Source organism: Coregonus lavaretus (assembly GCF_964263955.1).
Source record: "Coregonus lavaretus genome assembly, chromosome: 7".
NCBI classification, from domain to species: Eukaryota; Metazoa; Chordata; class Actinopteri; order Salmoniformes; family Salmonidae; genus Coregonus; species Coregonus lavaretus.
The window spans coordinates 40832430-40855783 of record NC_139994.1 but is presented as its reverse complement, the minus strand read 5'-3'; the positions used below and the strand labels follow the sequence as shown (position 1 = coordinate 40855783).

Sequence of the window (23354 nt, the reverse complement as noted above, 5' to 3'; positions counted from 1 at the left end):
GTATGGGTGGTCCCGGGGATCGAACCCACTACCTTGGCGTTACAAGCGCCGTGCTCTACCAGCTGAGCTACAGAGGACCACATGGCAGGAATAAACGCAAATGCCTATTAGAAGATCCATTCTCAGTAGATTGAGCCTAGTATGCTGATATTTGTTGCTTTCTGCATTCATTTTTACTAAACAGTATGTTCTAAATAGTATGTAGTAAGACGAGTACACAGAATGCAGTTTAAATAAGTAGTAGGCAAGCCAGATTTCGGACACGGCCATTGTCTTGGGGATGTTGAGTTCTTCTTTCAGATGTTTCCTTGATCGCCATGGCAGTAAAAGAAAGAAAGAAAGAAAGAAAGAGAGAAAGAAAGAAAGAGAGAGAGAGAGAGAGAGAGAGAGAGAGAGAGAGAGAGAGATAGATAGATAGAGAATAGAGAGAGAGAGAGAGAGAGAGAGAGAGAAGAAGAGAATAGAGAGAGAGAGACAGAGAGAGAGAAGAAGAGAATAGAGAGAGAGAGATAGAGGAGAGAGAGAGAGAGAGAGAAGAAGAGAATAGAGAGATAGAGAGAGAGAGAGGGAGAGAGAGAGAGAGAGAGAGAGAGAGAAGAAGAGAATAGAAAGAGAGAGAGAGAGAGAGAGAGAGAGAGAAGAAGAGAATAGAGAGGGCACATATCTATGTAGGTTTTTCTTTCTTTCCCTCATCCCTCTATCCATACTAACTCTTTCCAACATTCTTTGTCCACTGCTTTTTTCCTGCTTTATCTCCTCATCAACCTCCCTCACTTTCCCCTCCTTCCCTCCATGTGTGTATTCCCCCCTCTCTCTTTCCCCCTAACCCTCATCCCTCCCTTCACTCACCCCTCCCTCTCTCTCCTTCCCGTCTTCCCCCTCTGCCTTTCTTTCCCTCTTTCTCTCCCCCTCCCCCTCTCTCTCTCATCCCTCTCTAGAACCCAGGTATATGGCAGTATGCCTCCAACGATGACAGCAGTATGTAAATCAGCCACATGGACATGAAGACCAGTGACGTCACGATCTTGGTAGTCCTTGGCCCTCCGAGTTCGCCACCCGCCACCGACGCTCGCCGCCGGTAAAGTAGCATCATCACACATGTGCACGCCATCACCGTGAAGAGTGTGACGGAGAACGCCAGCGAGCCCGGGTCAACACGGAACACCTGGCCCTTGGAATGCCAGAACACGGCGGCGATGGTCCACGCCACTCCGATGCCTAGGAACACGTTCACTGCATTGCTACCGGTTACGTTGCCGATGGAGCCGTCAGCGTACTGGTCCTGGATGGCGGCCACCTTACTGGCAAAGGTGTCTGGGTAATGGTGGCGAGGGAGCAGGTGAGAGGATGGGCAAATAGGGGAGACAAGAAAAACGATTTCAACTAGTTTAAAAGAGAAAACAAACACCTCGTGGGAGAGGCAGACCAATCCCATCTTCACAAACGCACACACACACTCCCTAAGGTGGTCATAATCCACACATGAATGCCTGCACGCATACTCTCAGTCGCAACATCTACAGCAGAGGAGACACACCTGGGTACTGAGGCATGAAGGTTACAGTTTAAAATGTAATTACATCATCGTGATTGCATAATTAGGACAAACCGAGAGCAGAGAGAAGAGAGAAAAAGGACAGGGGTAAGAGGGTATGAAAGCAGGTGTGTGCAGTAGAGAGAACGTGAGGAGAATTTGGAGAGACATGGAGAGTAATTGAAAGAAAGATAGAGAACTTGCACGTGTGCTTGTACGCCTGCCTACTTAGGAATGTGTGTGACACAGGTCTCTGGTGCTAAAAACACTACTGCGGTATGTGTGTGTGTGTATGCAAGGCTGTGTGTGTGACCCCTGCGGTGTGTGTGTAGATAAGGCTGTGTTTGTGTGACCCTATTGCGCTGTGTGTACTGTGTGTAGCCTACCTGGTACAGATGTCCCCAGCGCTACAAACACCACGGCAGTGACAGAGTCCTTCAGACCCACGGTACAGCCGAAGTGAGAGGCCAGGTCCCCTGTCACAGCCGTTAGAACTCCTATCAGGTACATAAAATAATCCATACTGTAAACATTTCCTTGACAAGTTACTCTTCTCAACTTTCAGGGATGTAATACAATATTATTGTATAGGTTTAGTCAGACATTACAAGGGGTACAGATGAGGAAAGGTCTCTGGTGGGGAATCACATTTTAAACATGAACTTCATGTTACCTATGAGTGAGATGGATACAGAAGCAGGAAGTAGGCCCAGCTGTACCAGTACTCTGTTGGGTTAGGGGTCATGGGTTAGGGGTTAAGTGCCTACCTATCAGACTGATAGATACAATGAAGCATGCCCAGCCGTACCATTGAGTTAGGGGTTAGGGGATAGTTTTTTCGTATTTTATTAGGATCCCCATTAGCTACTGCTATAGCAGCAGTTACTCTTCCTGGGGTCCATACAAAACATAACACATGGCATAATACATAACATTAATAGACAAGTACAGCACAAGGATAGAACTACATCAATTTAAAATAAGAATACACGCGTTCATACATTTATGCCTTAGCATTCCATACATCATGTACTCATTACAACGGCAATACTGCAACCATTCCTTTTCCCATATATTGCGACCCTTTGCTCTACTGTTACAATTGCTTTGTCTAAGCAGGTCCTGATATCCTAATCTCACAGCATCCTTGAATCCTGATATCCTAATCTCACAGCACCAGTTGTGTAAACACCAGAAAGAATCAGGAACCATCCGTGTCCTTGGTTCTTTAGTTTGATGTCAATGCTATGCATAATCATGTGATTCATAGATGCTACTGAATGCAAGTGCAATACACAAAAACTAAAATGCAATAATCATGTGGAATTTCACCAAAGTTGTTAACTCCTGCTTGGTTCCCCTGGCGTGAATAGAACTGCATATCATATTGTATGGAGTTCCACCTAAATTTCAGTGGGTTAGGGGTCAGGGTTACGTACCTATCAGAGATATAGATACTATGAAGCAGGCCCAGCCGCTCCAGTACTCCGTCGGAGGGACGAAGGCGAATAGAACCTTCCAGAAGACGGTGATGAAGTGCATTATGTAATCGAAGCAGGACGGGAGATGCTCTTCACCACTTTCCTCATCATCATCACCTGGAGGGGGGAGAAGGGGGACAGAGGAAGGCTGGGGGGGGCAATGAGCCGCAGAGTCTTGTATAAAGAGAGTGTTGTATAAAGAGTAAACAAGGAACAGATGGGGCACGTGGGGGCCCCTGCACTCCAGCTTCAGCACTGGCAGGCTCTTGGTGCTCTAATTGTTTAGTACCTCGTTTGTCCTTTCTTAGTTTTTTCCTCCTTTTTGTTTTGTCAACTTTTCGGCCTGTTGTCTGTGAAGTAGACTACCAGAGTTTTGTAACTTTTTCAACCTTGGCTTTTTATTTATTTGTATTATAATAATTTTTTGAATATTAAAACATACAATCTACTTGCAGTGAAGTCACTCAACATTTATATTACATTCAGTCATCTAACATACTCCCATCCAGAGCGACCCACAGAAGCAACCAGGGTCAACACACTGCTCAAGGGCACGTCGACAACAAATGAGGGTTTGGGTTCTAATTCCAAATGTGTTAAATTCTGTTCAGTCAGTACGTTTTCAGAAAATTCTGTAGATAGGAAGTGACATCATGCAGACAGGAAGTGAGGTAGTTACCTGCGCTGACAGTGACAGCGGAGACAAACTGTTCTCTCCAACTGCTGCTCCCCACCACCAACGCAAGGTTAGTCTTCTTGATCAGCTTATCTACCGTGTTCTATACACACGCACGAGACCGCCCCATGCACTCAGTGAATACACAAACACACACACTGCTGAATCTTATCTTGAGATCGTAACTTTCTTTAACTTTTTTCATAAATCTCCCACTGATTTATCATTGATATCAATGCCTGATTGATATACACAAAAGCCTGGGTTACTCATGGAACTCAAGTTATGATTCAGCTTATAGAGTTAATACAGACGCTTAAACAGAGATAAATAATTTAGTAATAGTCTTTAATAAGCTTACTGAAGATGCTTCACACACACTGTACATACACACCCATGCGTTCGTGTACAGAAACATACAAGCATATTAATATAGAGACAGAAAGTGACAAAGAGAGAGTATAACTTCTTAGTTCTCCTTATAAGTGTGTTCACACCACACTACATATACACACACACAAACACACATGCATACATATACATAAATGATACACAAAATGAATACACAAACCATACAAAAAGATGACAAAACAATTATACACAAAACCAATACACAACAATACATGTAATACACAAAATGAATACACAAAACAAATACATAAAACAGAGTAAAATAATACAAAAATTAACCCCTACACACACACACACAAACACACACACACACACCTTGAACTCATAGGACTCCTCGATGACCACCTCAATGTGTGTGTTCTCTCCCAGACTGGGACAACCCATATTGGCTATCTCGTCATCAGACGGCTTGTTCTCATTGGAGTCGCCTAGGAGATGGAGGAATGAGGGAAAAGGGATGAGTTTCTGGAAAGCTTTGTAGCTAACGTGGCTTTTAGGAAACTCATCTCTTGCTGTACTGGAGAGGAAATGTCTCTCTTTAAAGGGTAGGAAGCAAGAGTTTGGTCAAAGACTTCATATCTTAGCTGTATTCACAATCTGGTTACCTATAACTCCAAAACAACTTATGTTTTGGGGTTTTTACTTATTTTCGGATATCTTCGGAACTACCCACAATGCACTATTGGCAATGTCATTCAAAGAACCTACTCTGTTCTACAGAGTTCGTATGCTAGCTCGAGCTGGCTAACATTAGCTACTAGTCATGCCCGCATGTATTAAATTCCAGACCGAGTGTTCAAGTGTTGGCGGTGGTGAGCTACAATCCACCAATCACAAGGAAGTGTGATGTAAACAAGAAACAGATGGGGCACGTGGCACTCCAGCTTCAACACTGGCAGGCTCTTGGTGCTCTAATTGTTTAGTACCTCGTTTGTCCTTTCTTAGTTTTTTCCTCCTTTTTGTTTTGTCAACTTTTCGGCTTGCTGTCTGTGAAGTAGGCTACCAGAGTTTTGTAACTTTTCCAACCTTGGCTTTTAAAAAATATGTATTATTTACATTACATTCAGTCATCTAACAGACTCCCATCCAGAGCGACCCACAGAAGCAACCAGGGTCAACACCCTGCTCAAGGACACGTCGACAGATCTCCCACAAAGTCAAAAACGGGGACCCGAACCAGCGACCTATCAACCACCGGCCCAAGCTCCCAACCGCCAGGCCACCAGCCCTCCAAGACCCCCCCCCCCCCCCCCTCCCCCCCACAGTTCCCCGAGAGCTGCCCCTCAACCATCCGAGACCCCCCCACAGTCCCCCCACAAAATGTTTTATAATCATAATGAAATAAAATAATAATTTAAGTGTGTGTCCGTGTATGTGCATGTATGTGCGTTTGAATGAGAGTGTGTGTATATGCATGTGTACACTCTGTAGCTCAGCTGGTAGAGCACGGCGCTTGTAACGCCAAGGTAGTGGGTTCGATCCCCGGGACCACCCATACACAAAAATGTATGCACGCATGACTGTAAGTCGCTTTGGATAAAAGCGTCTGCTAAATGGCATATTATTATTATTATTACACGCTTACAAACACCTGCGCGGCATCAGTCTCAGGCAAACAGGCATTAGATGTAACAACGTTGCCCCTCAGTGTCATTCAAACTTATTTTTAATTGTTTTAAATGTTTTACTTAATTGTTTTGCTTTTATCTTTGACCGTCATTCTATCCCCCGCCCAGCAACTCCACTCCCACTTGTCTCCAATTCCACATCCCAACCCTTAGCTTCCCTCAGCCCATCCCACCTATCTCTGCTGGCCCTCCTCTTCGGATTCCTACACACCATATATCTTTCAACAATGCTGTGATGTTTAACATACAATTAGAATCTATCTAATCAAATAAAATCCACAGATTGCGAGTTGAAGATAAATACTTTTACTAAGAGTATTAGTATATTTGTAATTGACTGACCAGGTCTCTCCAGATCTCCCAACAATGCTATTTCTAGGGTCAATTTTTTATTAATGTTATGCTTTTTCAGCCATTCCTGAAGCTGAGACCAGAAACAGGCTACCTGAGGGCAATACCACAACAAATGGTTTATTGATTCTGTATCCTCACAACAAAATCTGCAGAGCAGCGATTATTGTATGCTCCAAATATTCAACATTTTGTTCTGTACAATAATTTTTGCTGAAAAGCACGAAGTCTTGAATCTTGTGTCGTTTTATATATCAACTCATACACCCTGTACCATGGAATCAGTACATCAAACATCTCTTCCCAACTATTTTGCAATCTATATGGCACAGCTGTCAACATCTCGGTCCTCAAATTGAACTGGTATACTTTCCTATTTATGCTATTTTTATTCCTCCGCCAGTTTTTATCCTTTATATTGGGCAGACAGACCAGTTCCCTACCTCCTCCTGCTGCCACCTGCCTCCTCCATTGTTGGGGTAATGCTGTAATCAATTGGTTGTAATCTTGGATTGAGCAGACCTTCCCATACAATTCTGATAACTCCATGAAAGACATAACTCTACCATTCCAATTTACAATATCATTTAAAAACAAAATACCCTTTTCAAACACCTTTTCCATAAATAGAGGTCTTTTTTAAACCAGCACATTTGAGTTCAACCATAATATTTGTTGTAATATTTGTTCCATCTTTTCAGGGGGATTAAATTGAAATTGTAACCAGCTCAGCAATGCTTGTTTGAAAAAGAGAGATACTGTGAAAAAGGTTTCATTTTCAATTAATCAAAAATGAGACATGGCAATCTGCAAAAAAGCAAAAAGGCAATTTTTAAACAATGGATGAGCATTTCTTAGTAATCTACTTGAGAACCATTTAGGTTTCAAGTAAAACTTGTGTATAAGTGCAGCTTTTAGAGAGAGGTTTGGTGCTTTTCAATGTAATAATCTCAACCCACGCAGTTCATATTCATTATATAGATAGGCACGCTTTATCTTGTCTGGTTTAGCATCCCAGATATAGCTAAATATATTTTGCTCATATGATTTGAAAAACGAATAATCAGGAGTAGGCAGCGCCATAAGTACAGTGCCTTTAGAAAGTATTCAGACCCCTTGACTGTTTCCACATTTTGTTAGGTTACAGCCTTATTCTAAAATGGATGGAGAAAAAAAACTCATTAATCTACACACAATACCCCATAATGACAAAGCGAAAACAGGTTTTTAGAAATGTTTGCAAATTTATAAAAAAAAATTTTTTCCATTGATCATCCTTGAGATGGTCCTACAACTTGATTGGAGTCCACCTGTGGTAAATTTAATTGATTGGACATGATTTGGAAAGGCACACACCTGTCTATATAAGGTCCCACAGTTGACAGTGCATGTCAGAGCAAAAATCAAGCCATGATTTTGTGGCGGAGACTCAATCAAGCTATTCATCTTGACTTCTTTCTTATCTCATTCTCGTTGGCACCAAAAGTTAAAAAGTGTTGATAGGGGACAGAATGCGGTCGGACCATCATATAATTGGCATATACATTACTCTTACTGAATTTCCACGTGGGCGAGGATATTGGAAATTTAATCAAAGCCTATTGGATGATCATTTATTTTTAACTAGGACAAGGAATTTATAACTGACTTTTTCCGACATAACATAGGTACAGCAAATCCCCTTATTGTATGGGACACCTTTAAATGTGCATTTAGAGGCCATGCAATTCAGTACTCATCTTGAAAACAAAAGCAATTTAGGTCAAAAAAGTTTATACTAACAAAAGAAATAGAAAGTCTAACAGAACAGATAGATGGCAATAACAACTGTAACATAGAGGCTCGGAATAAATTAGAGGAAAAACAAAAATAAATGGAGAAACTTGTTCAAGAAAGATCAAGTGTAATATATTATAAAAAATTAAGCAAACTGGATGGAATATGGGGAAAAATGCACCAAATTCTTTTTTAACCTTCAACATAGGAATGCTACCAAAAATAATTTAATGAAACTGGTTACAATTGACGGAGTAACCCATGATTCACCAAATGATGATTTGAAGGAGGAAACAAAGTACTTTAAGCATATGTTTTCGTTTCAGTCGCCTCCATCTCCTCTAACTGAAGCTAATTGTAGAGATTTTTTTCTATTGATAATGTAAAATTAACAGCCATACAGAAAGACTTATGTGAAGGTGAAATTACAGAGGAGGAACCTCTGAATGCAATTACATACTTTAAGTCCGAGAAAACTCCAGAGTTGGATGGCATACCAGTTGAGGTATACCAAACCTTTTTTGATATACTAAAAGGACCGTTATTAGCATTTTTTAACCACTCCTATGTAAATGGTAGATTATCTGACACTCAATAAGAAGGTCTGATCTCATTATTACTGAAACAGGATACAAGTGGAAAATATAAAGATCCAGTCCATTTAAAAATGTGGAGGCCCCTTACACTTCAGTGTTGTGATGCAAAAATTCTAGCAAAATGTATAGCGCATAGAATTAAAAAGGTATTGTCGGATATTATTCATTCTAAGACAGGTTTTTTACATGGAAGATACATTAGAGATAATATAAGGCAAGTATTGGAAACAACAGAACACTATGGAAAATCTGGGAAACCAGGCCTGCTATTCATAGCGGACTTCGAAAAGGCATTTGATAAAGTACGACTGGGGTTTATATATAAGAAGTATTTAGTCAGCCAACAATTGTGCAAGTTCTCCCACTTAAAAAGATGAGAGAGGCCTGTAATTTTCATCATAGGCACACGTCAACTATGACAGACAAAATGAGATTTTTTTTCTCCAGAAAATCACATTGTAGGATTTTTTATGAATTTATTTGCAAATTATGGTGGAAAATAAGTATTTGGTCAATAACAAAAGTTTCTCAATACTTTGTTATATACCCTTTGTTGGCAATGACACAGGTCAAACGTTTTCTGTAAGTCTTCACAAGGTTTTCACACACTGTTGCTGGTATTTTGGCCCATTCCTCCATGCAGATCTCCTCTAGAGCAGTGATGTTTTGGGGCTGTCGCTGGGCAACACGGACTTTCAACTCCCTCCAAAGATTTTCTATGGGGTTGAGATCTGGAGACTGGCTAGGCCACTCCAGGACCTTGAAATGCTTCTTACAAAGCCACGCCTTCGTTGCCCGGGCGGTGTGTTTGGGATCATTGTCATGCTGAAAGACCCAGCCACGTTTCATCTTCAATGCCCTTGCTGATGGAAGGAGGTTTTCACTCAAAATCTCACGATACATGGCCCCATTCATTCTTTCCTTTACACGGATCAGTCTTCCTGGTCCCTTTGCAGAAAAACAGCCCCAAAGCATGATGTTTCCACCCCCATGCTTCACAGTAGGTATGGTGTTCTTTGGATGCAACTCAGCATTCTTTGTCCTCCAAACACGACGAGTTGAGTTTTTACCAAAAAGTTATATTTTGGTTTCATCTGACCATATGACATTCTCCCAATCCTCTTCTGGATCATCCAAATGCACTCTAGCAAACTTCAGACGGGCCTGGACATGTACTGGCTTAAGCAGGGGGACACGTCTGGCACTGCAGGATTTGAGTCCCTGGCGGCGTAGTGTGTTACTGATGGTAGGCTTTGTTACTTTGGTCCCAGCTCTCTGCAGGTCATTCACTAGGTCCCCCCGTGTGGTTCTGGGATTTTTGCTCACCGTTCTTGTGATCATTTTGACCCCACGGGGTGAGATCTTGCGTGGAGCCCCAGATCGAGGGAGATTATCAGTGGTCTTGTATGTCTTCCATTTCCTAATAATTGCTCCCACAGTTGATTTCTTCAAACCAAGCTGCTTACCTATTGCATATTCAGTCTTCCCAGCCTGGTGCGGTTCTACAATTTTGTTTCTGGTGTCCTTTGACAGCTCTTTGGCCTTGGCCATAGTGGAGTTTGGAGTGTGACTGTTTGAGGTTGTGGACAGGTGTCTTTTACACTGATAACAAGTTCAAACAGGTGCCATTAATACAGGTAACGAGTGGAGGACAGAGGAGCCTCTTAAAGAAGAAGTTACAGGTCTGTGAGAGCCAGAAATCTTGCTTGTTTGTAGGTGACCAAATACTTATTTTCCACCATAATTTGCAAATAAATTCATTAAAAATCCTAAAATGTGATTTTCCGGAAAAAATATTCTCAATTTGTCTGTCATAGTTGACGTGTACCTATGATGAAAATTACAGGCCTCTCTCATCTTTTTAAGTGGGAGAACTTGCACAATTGGTGGCTGACTAAATACTTTTTTCCCCCATTGTATATATATATATATAAACATGGGGGATTGGAAGTGATGCAATACAATTACATTGATGGAAGTTACAATCTATCTGCAATATTAAGCTGATCTACCCCCCCCCCCCCCAAAAAAAAAAAAAAAAAAAAAATCAAGCCATGAGGTCGAAGGAATTGTCCGTAGTGCAAGACAGGATTGTGTCGAGGCCCAGATCTGGGGAAGGGTACCAAAACATTTCTGCAGCATTGAAGGTCCCCAAGAACACAGTGGCCTCCATCATTCTTAAATGGAAGAAGTTTGGAACCACCAAGACTCTTCCTAGAGCTGGCCGCGCGGCCAAACTGAGCAATCGGGGAAGAAGGGCCTTGGTCAGGGAGGTGACCAAGAACCCAACGGTCACTCTGACAGAGCTCTAGAGTTCCTCTGTGGGGATGGGAGAACCTTCCAGAAAGACAACCATCTCTGCAGCACTCCACCAATCAGGCCTTTATGGTAGAGTGGCCAGACAGAAGCCACTCCTCAGTAAAAGGCACATGACAGCCCGCTTGGAGTTTGCGGGCTGATTCTCTGGTCTGATGAAAACAAGATCAAACTCTTTGGCCTGAATGCCAAGCGTCACGTCTGGAGGTAACCTGGCACCATCCCAACGGTGAAGCATGGTGGTGGCAGCATCATGCTGTGGGGATGTTTTTCAGCGGCAGGGACTGGGAGACTAGTCGGGATCGATGCAAAGATGAACGCATCAAAGTACAGAGAGATCCTTGATGAAAACCTGTTTTTGCTTTTTCATTATGGGGTATTGTGTGTAGATTGATGAGGGGAAAAAAACAATTTAATCAATTTTAGAATAAGGCTGTAATGTAACAAAATGTAGAAAAAGTCAATGGACCTGAACAGTTTCCGAATGCACTGTAAGTGAGAAAAATATGATATGACTAAGGAGTTAATCAGTGCAATTCTTCCATAAATAGACAGGTATTTACCTCTCCATGGTTGAAGGATCTTGTCTATTTTTACTAGTTTTCTATTTAAATGTATTGTGGAGAGCTCATTTATATATTTTGTGATATGAATACCAATTATGTCTACTTCACCGTCAGCCCATTTTATAGGTAAACTGCAGGGTAATGTAAAAATTGTAAATTTCTTATCCTCTAATGTTGATATTTGATCTGATTTTAATAGCTAGCATTTTGATGGCCATAACGAATAGATATGGTGACAGCGGACACCCTTGTTTAACTCCTCTTGACAATTCAAAACTCTCTGAGAAGTAGCCGCTATTTACTATTTTACACCTGAGGTTGAAATACATTACTTTTACCCATTTTATGAGACTCACCAAAATTGCAAAAATCCAGGCATTTATAAATAAAATCCAGTCTTACTTTATCAAAGGCCTTTTCAACCTTGGCTTAGAGCTGACTTACAACTGAGTCTGAACTGTGCTGTTGTGTGATCACCTCCACCTGCCTGGAGCCTTCCTCCGATCACCGGCTTGTTGACTGTTCCCTTCGTCCCCTGTGCCGACTTTGGATTATTGCCTCTGGAATCTATCTACTTTGGATTTATCTCGCTATATCGCTATTGGATTACTCTCACTGACTCTCTCCCTGCCTCCCCCTGCTTGTTCACTGGCTATCTAGCACTATGGCCTCACCCCTCTGAAGCGCCTCTCTCCCTTGCTCTCACTTTGGTAACTCAGCCTCCACTTTTTTACCATCGGATGGGCCCCAGCCCTCAATTTGTAAGTCTCTGCTCTCTCTTAGCTTTTGATCTGCTGGCGAGGGTGTTGTTCTGGCTTGCTGCTTATGCCGACCGTGGTGGTTGGCTAGGCTAGCTAACTGGCTAGGCTAGCTAGCTGGCTAAAATGGCTAACATTAGCTGGCTGGCTAGCTTGCTGGCTAAAATAACTGCATATAACATTTTTTGATAGCTAATTGGTTAGATGGCATTATGCATTTCCAAAACGTTGGTTTACTTTAATGTGGCTCAATTCGCTATTAAAGCTGTACATTAGCTAGCTAGGTGTTGATAGACACTGGTTGACTCATGCAGTGCTGTTAGGGATAACGTCAGCAGGGTAGTTGGCTAGCAGCCTTGCAAGCTGATTTGTAACAGTAAATTCATAGTATTTGCTTGTAAATTGGCTGAAAATGTAATTGAAACCAGTAGCCATTTTGGTTTAATTTGAAGTTATACATTTGAAGATATTTCTGTCTGAGATTACATTGTAGGGAATAGGCTGGCTGGCCACGTCCTCTTTATGACCCGTCGCCACTCAAAAACATTTCTGGAAGACTTCAGAATTCTGATCGGTTCTGATTGGTTTTATGTAATAACTTGAAAAATTGAAAAGTGAGGTGTAGCTTTGCATTGGGACTTTTGATGCGTATACAAATGCAAATCCATATGCAAATCCCTTTAACTCTCTCCATTGTGAGAGAACACAGAGAGTCTCTTATCAGTCTTGGGCTAATTAAAAAGCATCAAATCAATTTTTTTTTACAAATATTAATAATAAAAAAGAATATGCCATTTAGCAGACGCTTTTATCCAAAGCGACTTACAGTCATGTGTGCATACATTTTTACGTATGGGTGGTCCCGGGGATCGAACCCACTACCCTGGCGTTACAAGCGCCATGCTCTACCAATTGAGCTATGGGGTATTGTGTGTAGATGGGTGAGATTTTTTTGTTCTTGATTTAATCCACAACAAAATGCGGAATAAGTCAAGGGGTGTGAATACTTTCTGAAAGCACTGTATCAGGGCTCTTGCAGTATGAACTAACATCTTGTCCATCCAACCAAAGGATCAGAGAATGAATCTAGTACTGAAAGCATAAGTAACAGCTAGCTAGCTAGCTAGCACTGCAGTGCATAAAGTGTGGTGAGTAGTTGACTCGGAGAGAAAAACAATAGTTGAACTGTTTTGAACAAATGTATTTCATAAAATATTAAGGAGAAGCAGCAGAGAAAGAGCTATTTCATTGTATTTTTATTTTACTTTTCAGTTACCTAGCTAATGCAGCTAATTTAGCCTACTCAACAACCTGACTCAAACAGAGAGGAATGCTATTTATGCTAGCTAGCTGGCTAAAGCTATCCAACACTGCAACTCTTCCAAGTCAAGGTGCTTTTGGTTTCATAAATGCATTGCCACCAGGGCCTGCCGGTGTAACTGCTAAACTGCTTGCTGCACTGTGTTACTGAACACATGAATTGGATTGTGGGTTTACTAACGCCTTAGTTCTAGTTTGTTGACTATAACGTTAATATGGTGACAACGATGTAGGCTGTGTAGTGGTTAGCGGTTATGGTATGAAGGTTTGGCTTGGAGAGGTTAGCGGTTATGGTATGAAGGTTTGGCTTGAAGAGGTTAGCGGTTATGGTATGAAGGTTTGGCTTGGAGAGGTTAGCGGTTATGGTACAAAGGTTTGGCTTGGAGAGGTTAGCGGTTATGGTACAAAGGTTTGGCTTGGAGAGAGTCCACAAGCAAAGGGAAAAGGTGAGAGGAGGAGAGCGCGTAGATGCAAGAAGAAATTATACAACGAGCAAAGTGATGATGCTGTTTGTATGTGGTTGCTATGAAAGTGAACTGTGTGTGCGGGTGATCCGCCGATTCTGTTGCAAAACGTTTCTTAAACGGAAGCAAATGCAACAAAAACAGTTTGGACTAAAGATAACACCCCAGATTAACTAGATGCAGGCAAGAGTGTGCAAGGCTGTATTGAATGTGTCACTGTCTGTCACCATGATTACGCCAATTTCTCTCTCTTGACCTGTCAATCTACGTTACAAACTTTCATTTATAGGCTAGGTCAGTGTTTCCCAAACTCGTTCTGGCAACCCCAAGGGTTTTGGTTTTTGCCCTAGCACTACACAGATGACTTAAATAATCAACTCATCATTAAGCTTTGATTATTTAAAATCAGCTGTGTAGTGCTAGCGCAAAAAAAAAAAAAGTTCACCCCTTGGGGTCCCCAGGACCGAGTTTTGTCATAATGTGTGTGTGTGTGTGTATGCGTTCACTAGCTAGCATCACTATTGTTGCATAATTAAATCACACCAGCCGGTTATCACTAGCGCCCAGACACAAGCTATGCTAACACAACACTTGATACTGCTGAATGCTATTGTTAGCATGAAGAGACAAGCTACGGTAAGACTGTACTTGATACTGTTGCATGTTATCATTAGCATCCAGATACAAGCTAAGCTAACGCTACATATGCTATAACTGAAACCAGTTATTTTCTGAGGTAATGAACTCTGCCCTAGGCTGTAGGCTTTTATGTTGAACATGAAACATATGGAGTCTTATTCATTATATTTTAGAAAAAAATATTGTTGGGAAGGGGAGAAAGGGCGAAAGAGAGCAAAAGACAGAAAAAAAAAGAAAGAAAAAGAGAAAGAAAGAGAGAGAAAGACAGAGTAAAATGAGTGGCGTTCACTCATTGCTGTCACGGTTCAAGGAATACACTACATTAAACTATAATAACCTCTTATCTTATTAGATAATTAAAATGTATATAAAATACCATCACCAAAAAGAATAAGAGAATTAAGTAATATCGTGATATTTCATACACTGTACGGCATTAACCACTAATACTACCACAACCCTTTCTCTTTTTTCTGTCTTATTATTCATATTATATATATATATATTTTTTCCTTTATTCTACTTCTTAGCGGTATGATGAGACCTTGATATACTACATCTGCTGGCTTTGATGGATTTTCTTGGAAAGCCTGCTCACACACACACACCGTGTTTCTGGCCTGCATCCAGCAGTACCGGTACCCCCAGCTCCATGGTGAAGGTCTTGTTCTTCTCATACAGCTCATCATCAATAATCTTCACCTCGATTATCTTCCTACAGACAGAAAGAGAGGGATGAGGAGAAGAGAGATTATTATTTTCCTTTTAGAAAACCTGTATTGGCACTCTTTAGCTACTGTACATACACACAGAGAGAGAGAGGGAGGAGGAGTGAGAGAAGGCGTGATGAGGATGAGAAGATTAGGGAGGGAGAGAGAGAGAGATGAGGAGGGGGGAGAAAAATATGGGGAGAAAGAAGGAGAGAGAGGTCATTTTTAAACTGACTTTATTGCCACTGTTGATCTGATTTAGAGAAAGATCTACATTAAAACCATGCAACTGAAAAGGTTAAGAGATGCAGTAAACACAACGCTCAGAGGGGAAGAGGAGAGAAATTGAGAACACACACACAACACTCCTTGGAGAAGAGTGAACTGCATACACAAACAAAACTCTGATTATAAGAACTCTCACGGGAGACAATCTATCTTTCTCTTTCCTTCTCTTTGTCACACACACACAGCGAGGGTGTCATTAAATTATCAGTGGTACAAATGGCCAGCGCTGAAACTCTAATCCTCAATATGGCAACTAGTACCTCACAGAACCACAGAGCGTGCGTGTGTGTGTTGCTGCTGACGCACTTGCTAGAGATGGTCTTTGATGACACACACATACTACATACTGTACATGCATGACACATACATTTTTAAGTGCACACACATACACACTCAAAACACATAATACATACATAATGCATGCCCTCTTGCACATCATATACTGCACATCCTGCATTTCTTATAAATGCTCACAGAGTGAGACATACAGTTGAAGTCGGAAGTTTACCTACACTTAGGTTGGAGTCAGAAATCGTTTTTCAACCACTCCACAAATTTCTTGTTAACAAACTATAGTTTTGGCAAGTCGGTTAAGACATCTACTTTGTGGATGACACAAGTCCAACAATTGTTTACAGACAGATTATTTCACTTATAATTCACTGTATCACAATTCCAGTGGGTCAGAAGTTTACATACACTAAGTTGACTGTGCCTTTAAACAGCTTGGAAAATTCCAGAAAATGATGTCATGGCTTCAGAAGCTTCTGATAGGCTAATTGACATCATTTGAGTCAATTGGAGGTGTACCTGTGGATGCATTTCAAGGCCTACCTTCAAAATCAGTGCCTCTTTGCTTGACATCATGGGAAAATCAAAGGAAATTAGCCATGACCTCAGAAAAAAAATTGTAGACCTCCACAAGTCTGGTTCATCCTTGGGAGCAATTTCCAAACGCCTGAAGGTACCACGTTCATCTGTACAAACAATAGTATGCAAGTATAAACACCATGGGACCACGCAGCCGTCATACCGCTCAGGAAGGAGACGCGTTCTGTCTCCTAGAGATGAACGTACTTTGGTGCGAAAGGTGCAAATCAATCCCAGAACAACAGCAAAGGACCTTGTGAAGATGCTGGAGGAAACAGGTACAACAGTATCTATATCCACAGTAAAACGAGTCCTATATCGACATAACCTGAAAGGCCGCTCAGCAAGGAAGAAGCCACTGCTCCAAAACCGCCATAAAAAAGCCAGACTACAGTTTGCAACTGCACATGGGGACAAAGATCGTACATTTTGGAGAAATGTCCTCTGGTCTGGCCATAATGACCATCGTTATGTTTGGAGGAAAAAGGGGGGTCTTGCAAGCCGGAGAACACCATCCCAACCGTGAAGCACGGGGCTGGCAACATAATGCTGTGGGGGTGCTTTGCTGCAGGAGGGACTGGTGCACTTCACAAACTAGATGGCGTCATGAGGAAGGAAAATTATGTGGATATATTGAAGCCACATCTCAAGACATCAGTCAGGAAGTTAAAGCTTGGTCGCAAATGGGTCTTCCAAATGGACAATGACCACAAGCATACTTCCAAAGTTGTGGCAAAATGGCTTAAGGACAACAAAGTCAAAAGCCCTGACCTCAATCCTATAGAAAATGTGTGGGCAGAACTGAAAAAGTGTGTGCGAGCAAGGAGGCCTACAAACCTGACTCAGTTACACCAGCTCTGTCAGGAGGAAAGGGCCAAAATTCACCCAACTTATCGTGGGAAGCTTGTGGAACGCTACCCGAAAAGTTTGACCCAAGTTAAACAATTTAAAGGCAATGCTACCAAATACTAATTGAGTGTATGTAAACATCTGACCCACTGGGAATGTGATAAAAGAAATATAAGCTGAAATAAATCATTCTCTCTACTATTATTCTGATATTTCACATTCTTAAAATAAAGTGGTGATCCTAACTGACCTAAGACAGGGAATTTTTATTAGGATTAAATGTCAGGAATTGTGAAAAACTGAGTTGAAATGTATTTTGCTAAGGTGTATGTAAACCTCCGACTGTAAATAGCTTACTATTTCTTAACAAAACAATTTGTTTTCTCGGCTATGGTTTGTGTGGTCTTGGTTGTTCTTAGTCGAGGAAATGCAGCGTAGCTAACTGCAGTGTTTGTCCTGTCTGAAATCTGGCTGCCTCGTCTTACCATAGCTTGATCTATGCAATGCAAATGAAATTGACTAGTGTGGTAGTTTCCCAAAGTTTGGTGGTTTTAAACTTATCATAAATTACGTTAACTAGCTATGTTTTGTGTAAGAAAACATTATATATTGTGGTGCATGAACTGGCCTTACACGATAGCTAATGTTACCTAGATAACTAATCTTAACTGGCTATCATAGCAGCCAAAGATGTTCGCTAGCTTATTTATGCATATTTATTTGTGCGGCGATTACACACAAGCGTTAAGCTGGAAACATAGTTCAATTTATCCGCCATGGAGCCCAATTTCATAATATTACCATATGTCCCAGCTGCTTGCCGTAGTTTTGAAGTAATCGCGAAAAAACAAGCCTTATTTTAGGGCATTTTTCACTCTGCCAGCTCCTACAGTGGGGAAAAAAGTATTTAGTCAGCCACCAATTGTGCAAGTTCTCCCACTTAAAAAGATGAGAGAGGCATGTAATTTTCATCATAGGTACACGTCAACTATGAAAGACAAATTGAGAAAAAAAATTCCAGAAATCCAAATCACATTGTAGGATTTTTTATGAATTTATTTGCAAATTATGGTGGAAAATAAGTATTTGGTCACCTACAAACAAGCAAGATTTCTGGCTCTCACAGACCTGTAACTTCTTATTTAAGAGGCTCCTCTGTCCTCCACTCGTTACCTGTATTAATGGCACCTGTTTGAACTTGTTATCAGTATAAAAGACACCTGTCCACAACCTCAAACAGTCACACTCCAAACTCCACTATGGCCAAGATCAAAGAGCTGTCAAAGGACACCAGAAACAAAATTGTAGACCTGCACCAGGCTGGGAAGACTGAATCTGCAATAGGTAAGCAGCTTGGTTTGAAGAAATCAACTGTGGGAGCAATTATTAGGAAATGGAAGACATACAAGACCACTGATAATCTCCCTCGATCTGGGGCTCCACGCAAGATCTCACCCCGTGGGGTCAAAATGATCCCAGAACCACACGGGGGGACCTAGTGAATGACCTGCAGAGAGCTGGGACCAAAGTAACAAAGCCTACCATCAGTAACACACTACGCCGCCAGGGACTCAAATCCTGCAGTGCCAGACGTGTCCCCCTGCTTAAACCAGTACATGTCCAGGCCCGTCTGAAGTTTGCTAGAGTGCATTTGGATGATCCAGAAGAGGATTGGGAGAATGTCATATGGTCAGATGAAACCAAAATATAACTTTTTGGTAAAAACTCAACTCATCGTGTTTGGAGGACAAAGAATGCTGAGTTGCATCCAAAGAACACCATACCTACTGTGAAGCATGGGGGTGGAAACATCATGCTTTGGGGCTATTTTTCTGCAAAGGGACCAGGACGACTGATCCGTGTAAAGGAAAGAATGAATGGGGCCATGTATCGTGAGATTTTGAGTGAAAACCTCCTTCCATCAGCAAGGGCATTGAAGATGAAACGTGGCTGGGTCTTTCAGCATCACAATGATCCCAAACACACCGCCCGGGCAACGAAGGAGTGGCTTCGTAAGAAGCATTTCAAGGTCCTGGAGTGGCCTAGCCAGTCTCCAGATCTCAACCCCATAGAAAATCTTTGGAGGGAGTTGAAAGTCCGTGTTGCCCAGCGACAGCCCCAAAACATCACTGCTCTAGAGGAGATCTGCATGGAGGAATGGGCCAAAATACCAGCAACTGTGTGTGAAAACCTTTTGAAGACTTACAGAAAACGTTTGACCTGTGTCATTGCCAACAAAGGGTATATAACAAAGTATTGAGAAACTTTTGTTATTGACCAAATACTTATTTTCCACCATCATTTGCAAATAAATTCATTAAAAATCCTACAATGTGATTTTCTGGAAAAAAAAATCTCATTTTGTCTGTCATAGTTGACGTGTACCTATGATGAAAATTACAGGCCTCTCTCATCTTTTTAAGTGGGAGAACTTGCACAATTGGTGGCTGACTAAATACTTTTTCCCCCCACTGTATTAGTTTTTTTAGCACCGTGGCACCAACCGCCTTCCGAACGTTCTATTCCCAGCCCATTGTTCTGCGTCACAATGCCTACTTCGCTATTGTTGGCAATGAGACCGGCCCGCGTTAACCTTGCATGCTTACCTCAGGTAACTGATTATTAACAAGGTTACCGCTACTTGGTGTTCACTCTTCGGCTGGGTACATGTTGTGGTGACCCACAGTGCTAGAGATGGCTGGCGCATAGCCATCAAACTCATGGTTAACCATAATTCTTTCAGATAAATATGTAAAACCTAAACAAAACGGATGTTCCTGTCCTCTTTTTCAAGATGTGGCCGATTTAAACAGCCAGAAGACATTTTTTAATTAAGAAAGAACAGTTTTTTTTTTAATCGATTTGTTGTTTCTACATGGCTGCTAGGTAATTTGATATGTGTAGAAATCTGTTCGTTCATAGGCATCGAATTGAGCGAATGCTGCGCAGGTTCACTCAGTTGCAAACCAAATGGATAGGTCTAGCTTATTGATTTGTAGATCTGATGCAGTTGCAACCTCAGATTATGAACCTAGAAAGTGTCGCGAATGAGGTCTTTAGTACCCGCAGAAGGCCACAGGGAGGAGCAAGAGAACTATAAACCCATACTGTTTTTTGCCTTAAAAACCCTAAACCTAGCCCTACGTATAACCTATTTTAGCCTTAGCCCTAGCCATAACCCTAGTTATTACCTATTTTAGCCTTAACCCCAGGTATAACCTATTTTAGCCTTAACCCTAACCCTAATTCTAGGGTAGGGTAGCCTAGAACACTTTTAGAAACTATTTTAGTTATAATATTATGTTAGTATATACCATTATATTACTAAATAGCAATTTCTTTGTTATTTTTTAAATCAAAACCTATGTAAGCATTTTGCTGTTTTTTTTGTTATTAGTTATTGTATTATATGTATTATTGCAAGGCAGAACACTTGATAAACAAGACACATTTGATGTTGTATTTTTTCAAAATGTGGTTTGAACTGGGTGTGACCTAGTAACCTCTATGTGAAAGTCCAGCAATTGGCGTGGGATAGGTGGGGCAGGTTTGAGACTTTTCTCAGGAATTAATAAGAAAAATACACCTTATTTCTCAGCTGCCTCACCAATGTCTTTATGTGAATTAATAACTTTTAATTGCTAAATATTTCCAATAGATGGCAGCATAAGACCACGAAGCATCAGTTATAGGCTACAAGCAGCAATACGATTGACATAAAATAGCATGCAACCAAAGCCATGATTTTCTAAAATGGTCACTCATTACTTTAGTTAGCTTCGGAAAGTATTCAGACCCCTTGACATTTTCCACATTTTGTTAGGTTACAGGCTTATTCTAAAATTGATAAAATTGTTTATTGTCCCTCATCAATCTTCACACAATACCACATAATGACAAAGCAAAAACAGGTTTTTAGAAATGTTAGCAACTCTGTAAAAAACGGAAATATCACATTTACATAAGTATTCAGACCCTTTACTCAGTACTTTGTTGAAGCACCTTTGGCAGCGATTACAGCCTCGAGTCTTACTGGGTATGACGCTACAAGCTTGGCACACCTGTATTTGGTGTTTGTCCCATTCTTGTCTGCAGATCTTCTCAAGCTCTGTCAGGTTGGATGGGGAGCGTTGCTGCACAGCTATTTTCAGTTCTCTCCAGAGATGTTCGATCGGGTTCAAGTTCGGGCTCTGTCTGGACCACTCAAGGACATTCAGAGACTTGTCCCGAAGCCACTCATGCATTGTCTTGGATGTGTGCTTAGGGTCATTGTCCTGTTGGAAGGTGAACCTTCGCCCCAGTCTGAGGTCCTGAGCGCTCTGGAACAGGTTTTCATTAAGGATCTCTCTGTACTTTGCTCCGTTCATCTTTGCCTCGATCCTGACTAGTCTCCCAGTCCCTGCCGCTGAAAAACCTCCCCATAGCATGATATGCTGCCACCACCATGCTTCACTGTAGGGATGGTACCAGGTTTCCTCCAGACGTGACACTTGGCATTCAGGCCAAAGAGTTCAATCTTGGTTTCATCAGACCAGAGAATCTTGTTTCGTGTGGTCTGAGAGTCTGTAGGTGCCTTTTGGCAAACTCGAAGCGGGCTGTCGTGCCTTTTACTGAGGGGTGGTTTCCGTCTGGCCACTCTACCATAAAGGCCTGATTGCTGGAGTGCTGCAGAGATGGTTGTCCTTCTGGAAGGTTCTCCCATCTCCATAGAGGAACTCTAGAGCTCTGTCAGAGTGACCATATGGGTATTGGTCTCCTCTCTGACCAAGGCCCTTCTCCCCCGATTGCTCAGTTTGGCCGGGTGGCCAGCTCTAGCAAGAGTCTTGGGGGTTCCAAACATCTTCCATTTAAGAATGATGGAGGCCACTGTGTTCTTGGGGACCTTCAATGCTGCAGAAGGTTTTTGGTACCCTTCCCCAGATCTGTGCCTCGACACAATCCTGTCTCGGAGCTCTACGGACAATTCCTTCGACCTCATGGCTTGGTTTTTGCTCTGAAATGCACTGTCAACTGTGGGACCTTATATAGACAGGTGTGTGCCTATCCAAATAATTTACAATCAATTAAATTTACCACAGGTGGACTCAAGTTGTAGAAACATCTCAAGGATGATCAATGGAAACAGGATGCACCTGAGCTCAATTTCGAGTCTCATAGGAAAGGGTCTGAATAGTTATGTAAATAGTTATATATTTTTTGTCATTATGGGGTATTGTGTATAGATTGCTGAGGATTTTATTTTTATTTAATCCATTTTAGAATAAGGTTGTAACGTCACAAAATGTGGAAAAAGTCAAGGGGTCTGAATACTTTCTGAAGGCACTGTATATATAATAATTTATTTGAAACAGTCAAGCAATACAAGACTATCCCATACGTTAAAATGTATACGCACATGACTGTAAGTCGCTTTGGATAAAAGCGTCTGCTAAATTGCATATTATATTATTATTATATTATTATTATGGTGGTAGATTATAATACAGTTTTAAATACCTCAATGCACCGTAAAGAAAATCACACTACAAACTATCAACCTCATGCACTTAAGGAAATCCCGAATATCATGGATATATTAGAACTAGTGGATATATGGAGATTTAAATATCCTGACTTAGTGAGATATACATTTCGGAGGATAAATCAAGCAAGTCGTCTTCATTCTCGCTGGCACCAAAAGTTACAAAAGTGTTGATAGGGGACAGAATGTGGTCGGACCATCAAATAATTGGCATATACATTACTCTTACAGAATTTCCACGTGGGCGAGGATATTGGAAATGTATTCAAAGCCTATTGGATGATAACTTGTTTTTAACTAGGACAGAACAATTTATAACTGACTTTCTCCAACATAACATAGGTACATTAGATCCCCTTATTGTATGGGATACTTTTAAATGTGCCTTTCGAGGCCATGTAATTCAATACTCATCTCTAAAACAAAAGCAATTTAGGTACAAAAGAGTCCATATTAACAAAGGAAATAGAAGGACTAATAGTACAGATAGACAGCAATAAAAACTGTACCATAGAGGCACAGCATAAATTAGAGGAAAAACTAAAAGAAATTGAGGAACTTATTAAATAAAGATCAAGTGTAATATATTGGCTGGAATAT

At 41.3% G+C, this 23354-nt stretch overlaps 1 protein-coding gene across 1 annotated transcript in view; it reads right to left on the bottom strand.

Annotated features, from left to right (window-relative positions):
* Nucleotides 1-934: 934 nt before the first annotated feature.
* LOC311132523 (sodium/calcium exchanger 1-like) overlaps nt 935-23354 on the bottom strand; it is a gene marked incomplete at both ends in the record, with an annotated part of 73190 nt that continues 50770 nt past the window's right edge. Inside the window, 6 exons of the mRNA XM_084165796.1 lie at nt 935-1314; nt 1921-2031; nt 2974-3132; nt 3695-3794; nt 4418-4530; nt 15125-15231. Of these exons, the coding sequence (XP_084021922.1) occupies nt 935-1314; nt 1921-2031; nt 2974-3132; nt 3695-3794; nt 4418-4530; nt 15125-15231 (970 nt within the window). The remainder of the gene's footprint in view (nt 1315-1920; nt 2032-2973; nt 3133-3694; nt 3795-4417; nt 4531-15124; nt 15232-23354) is intronic.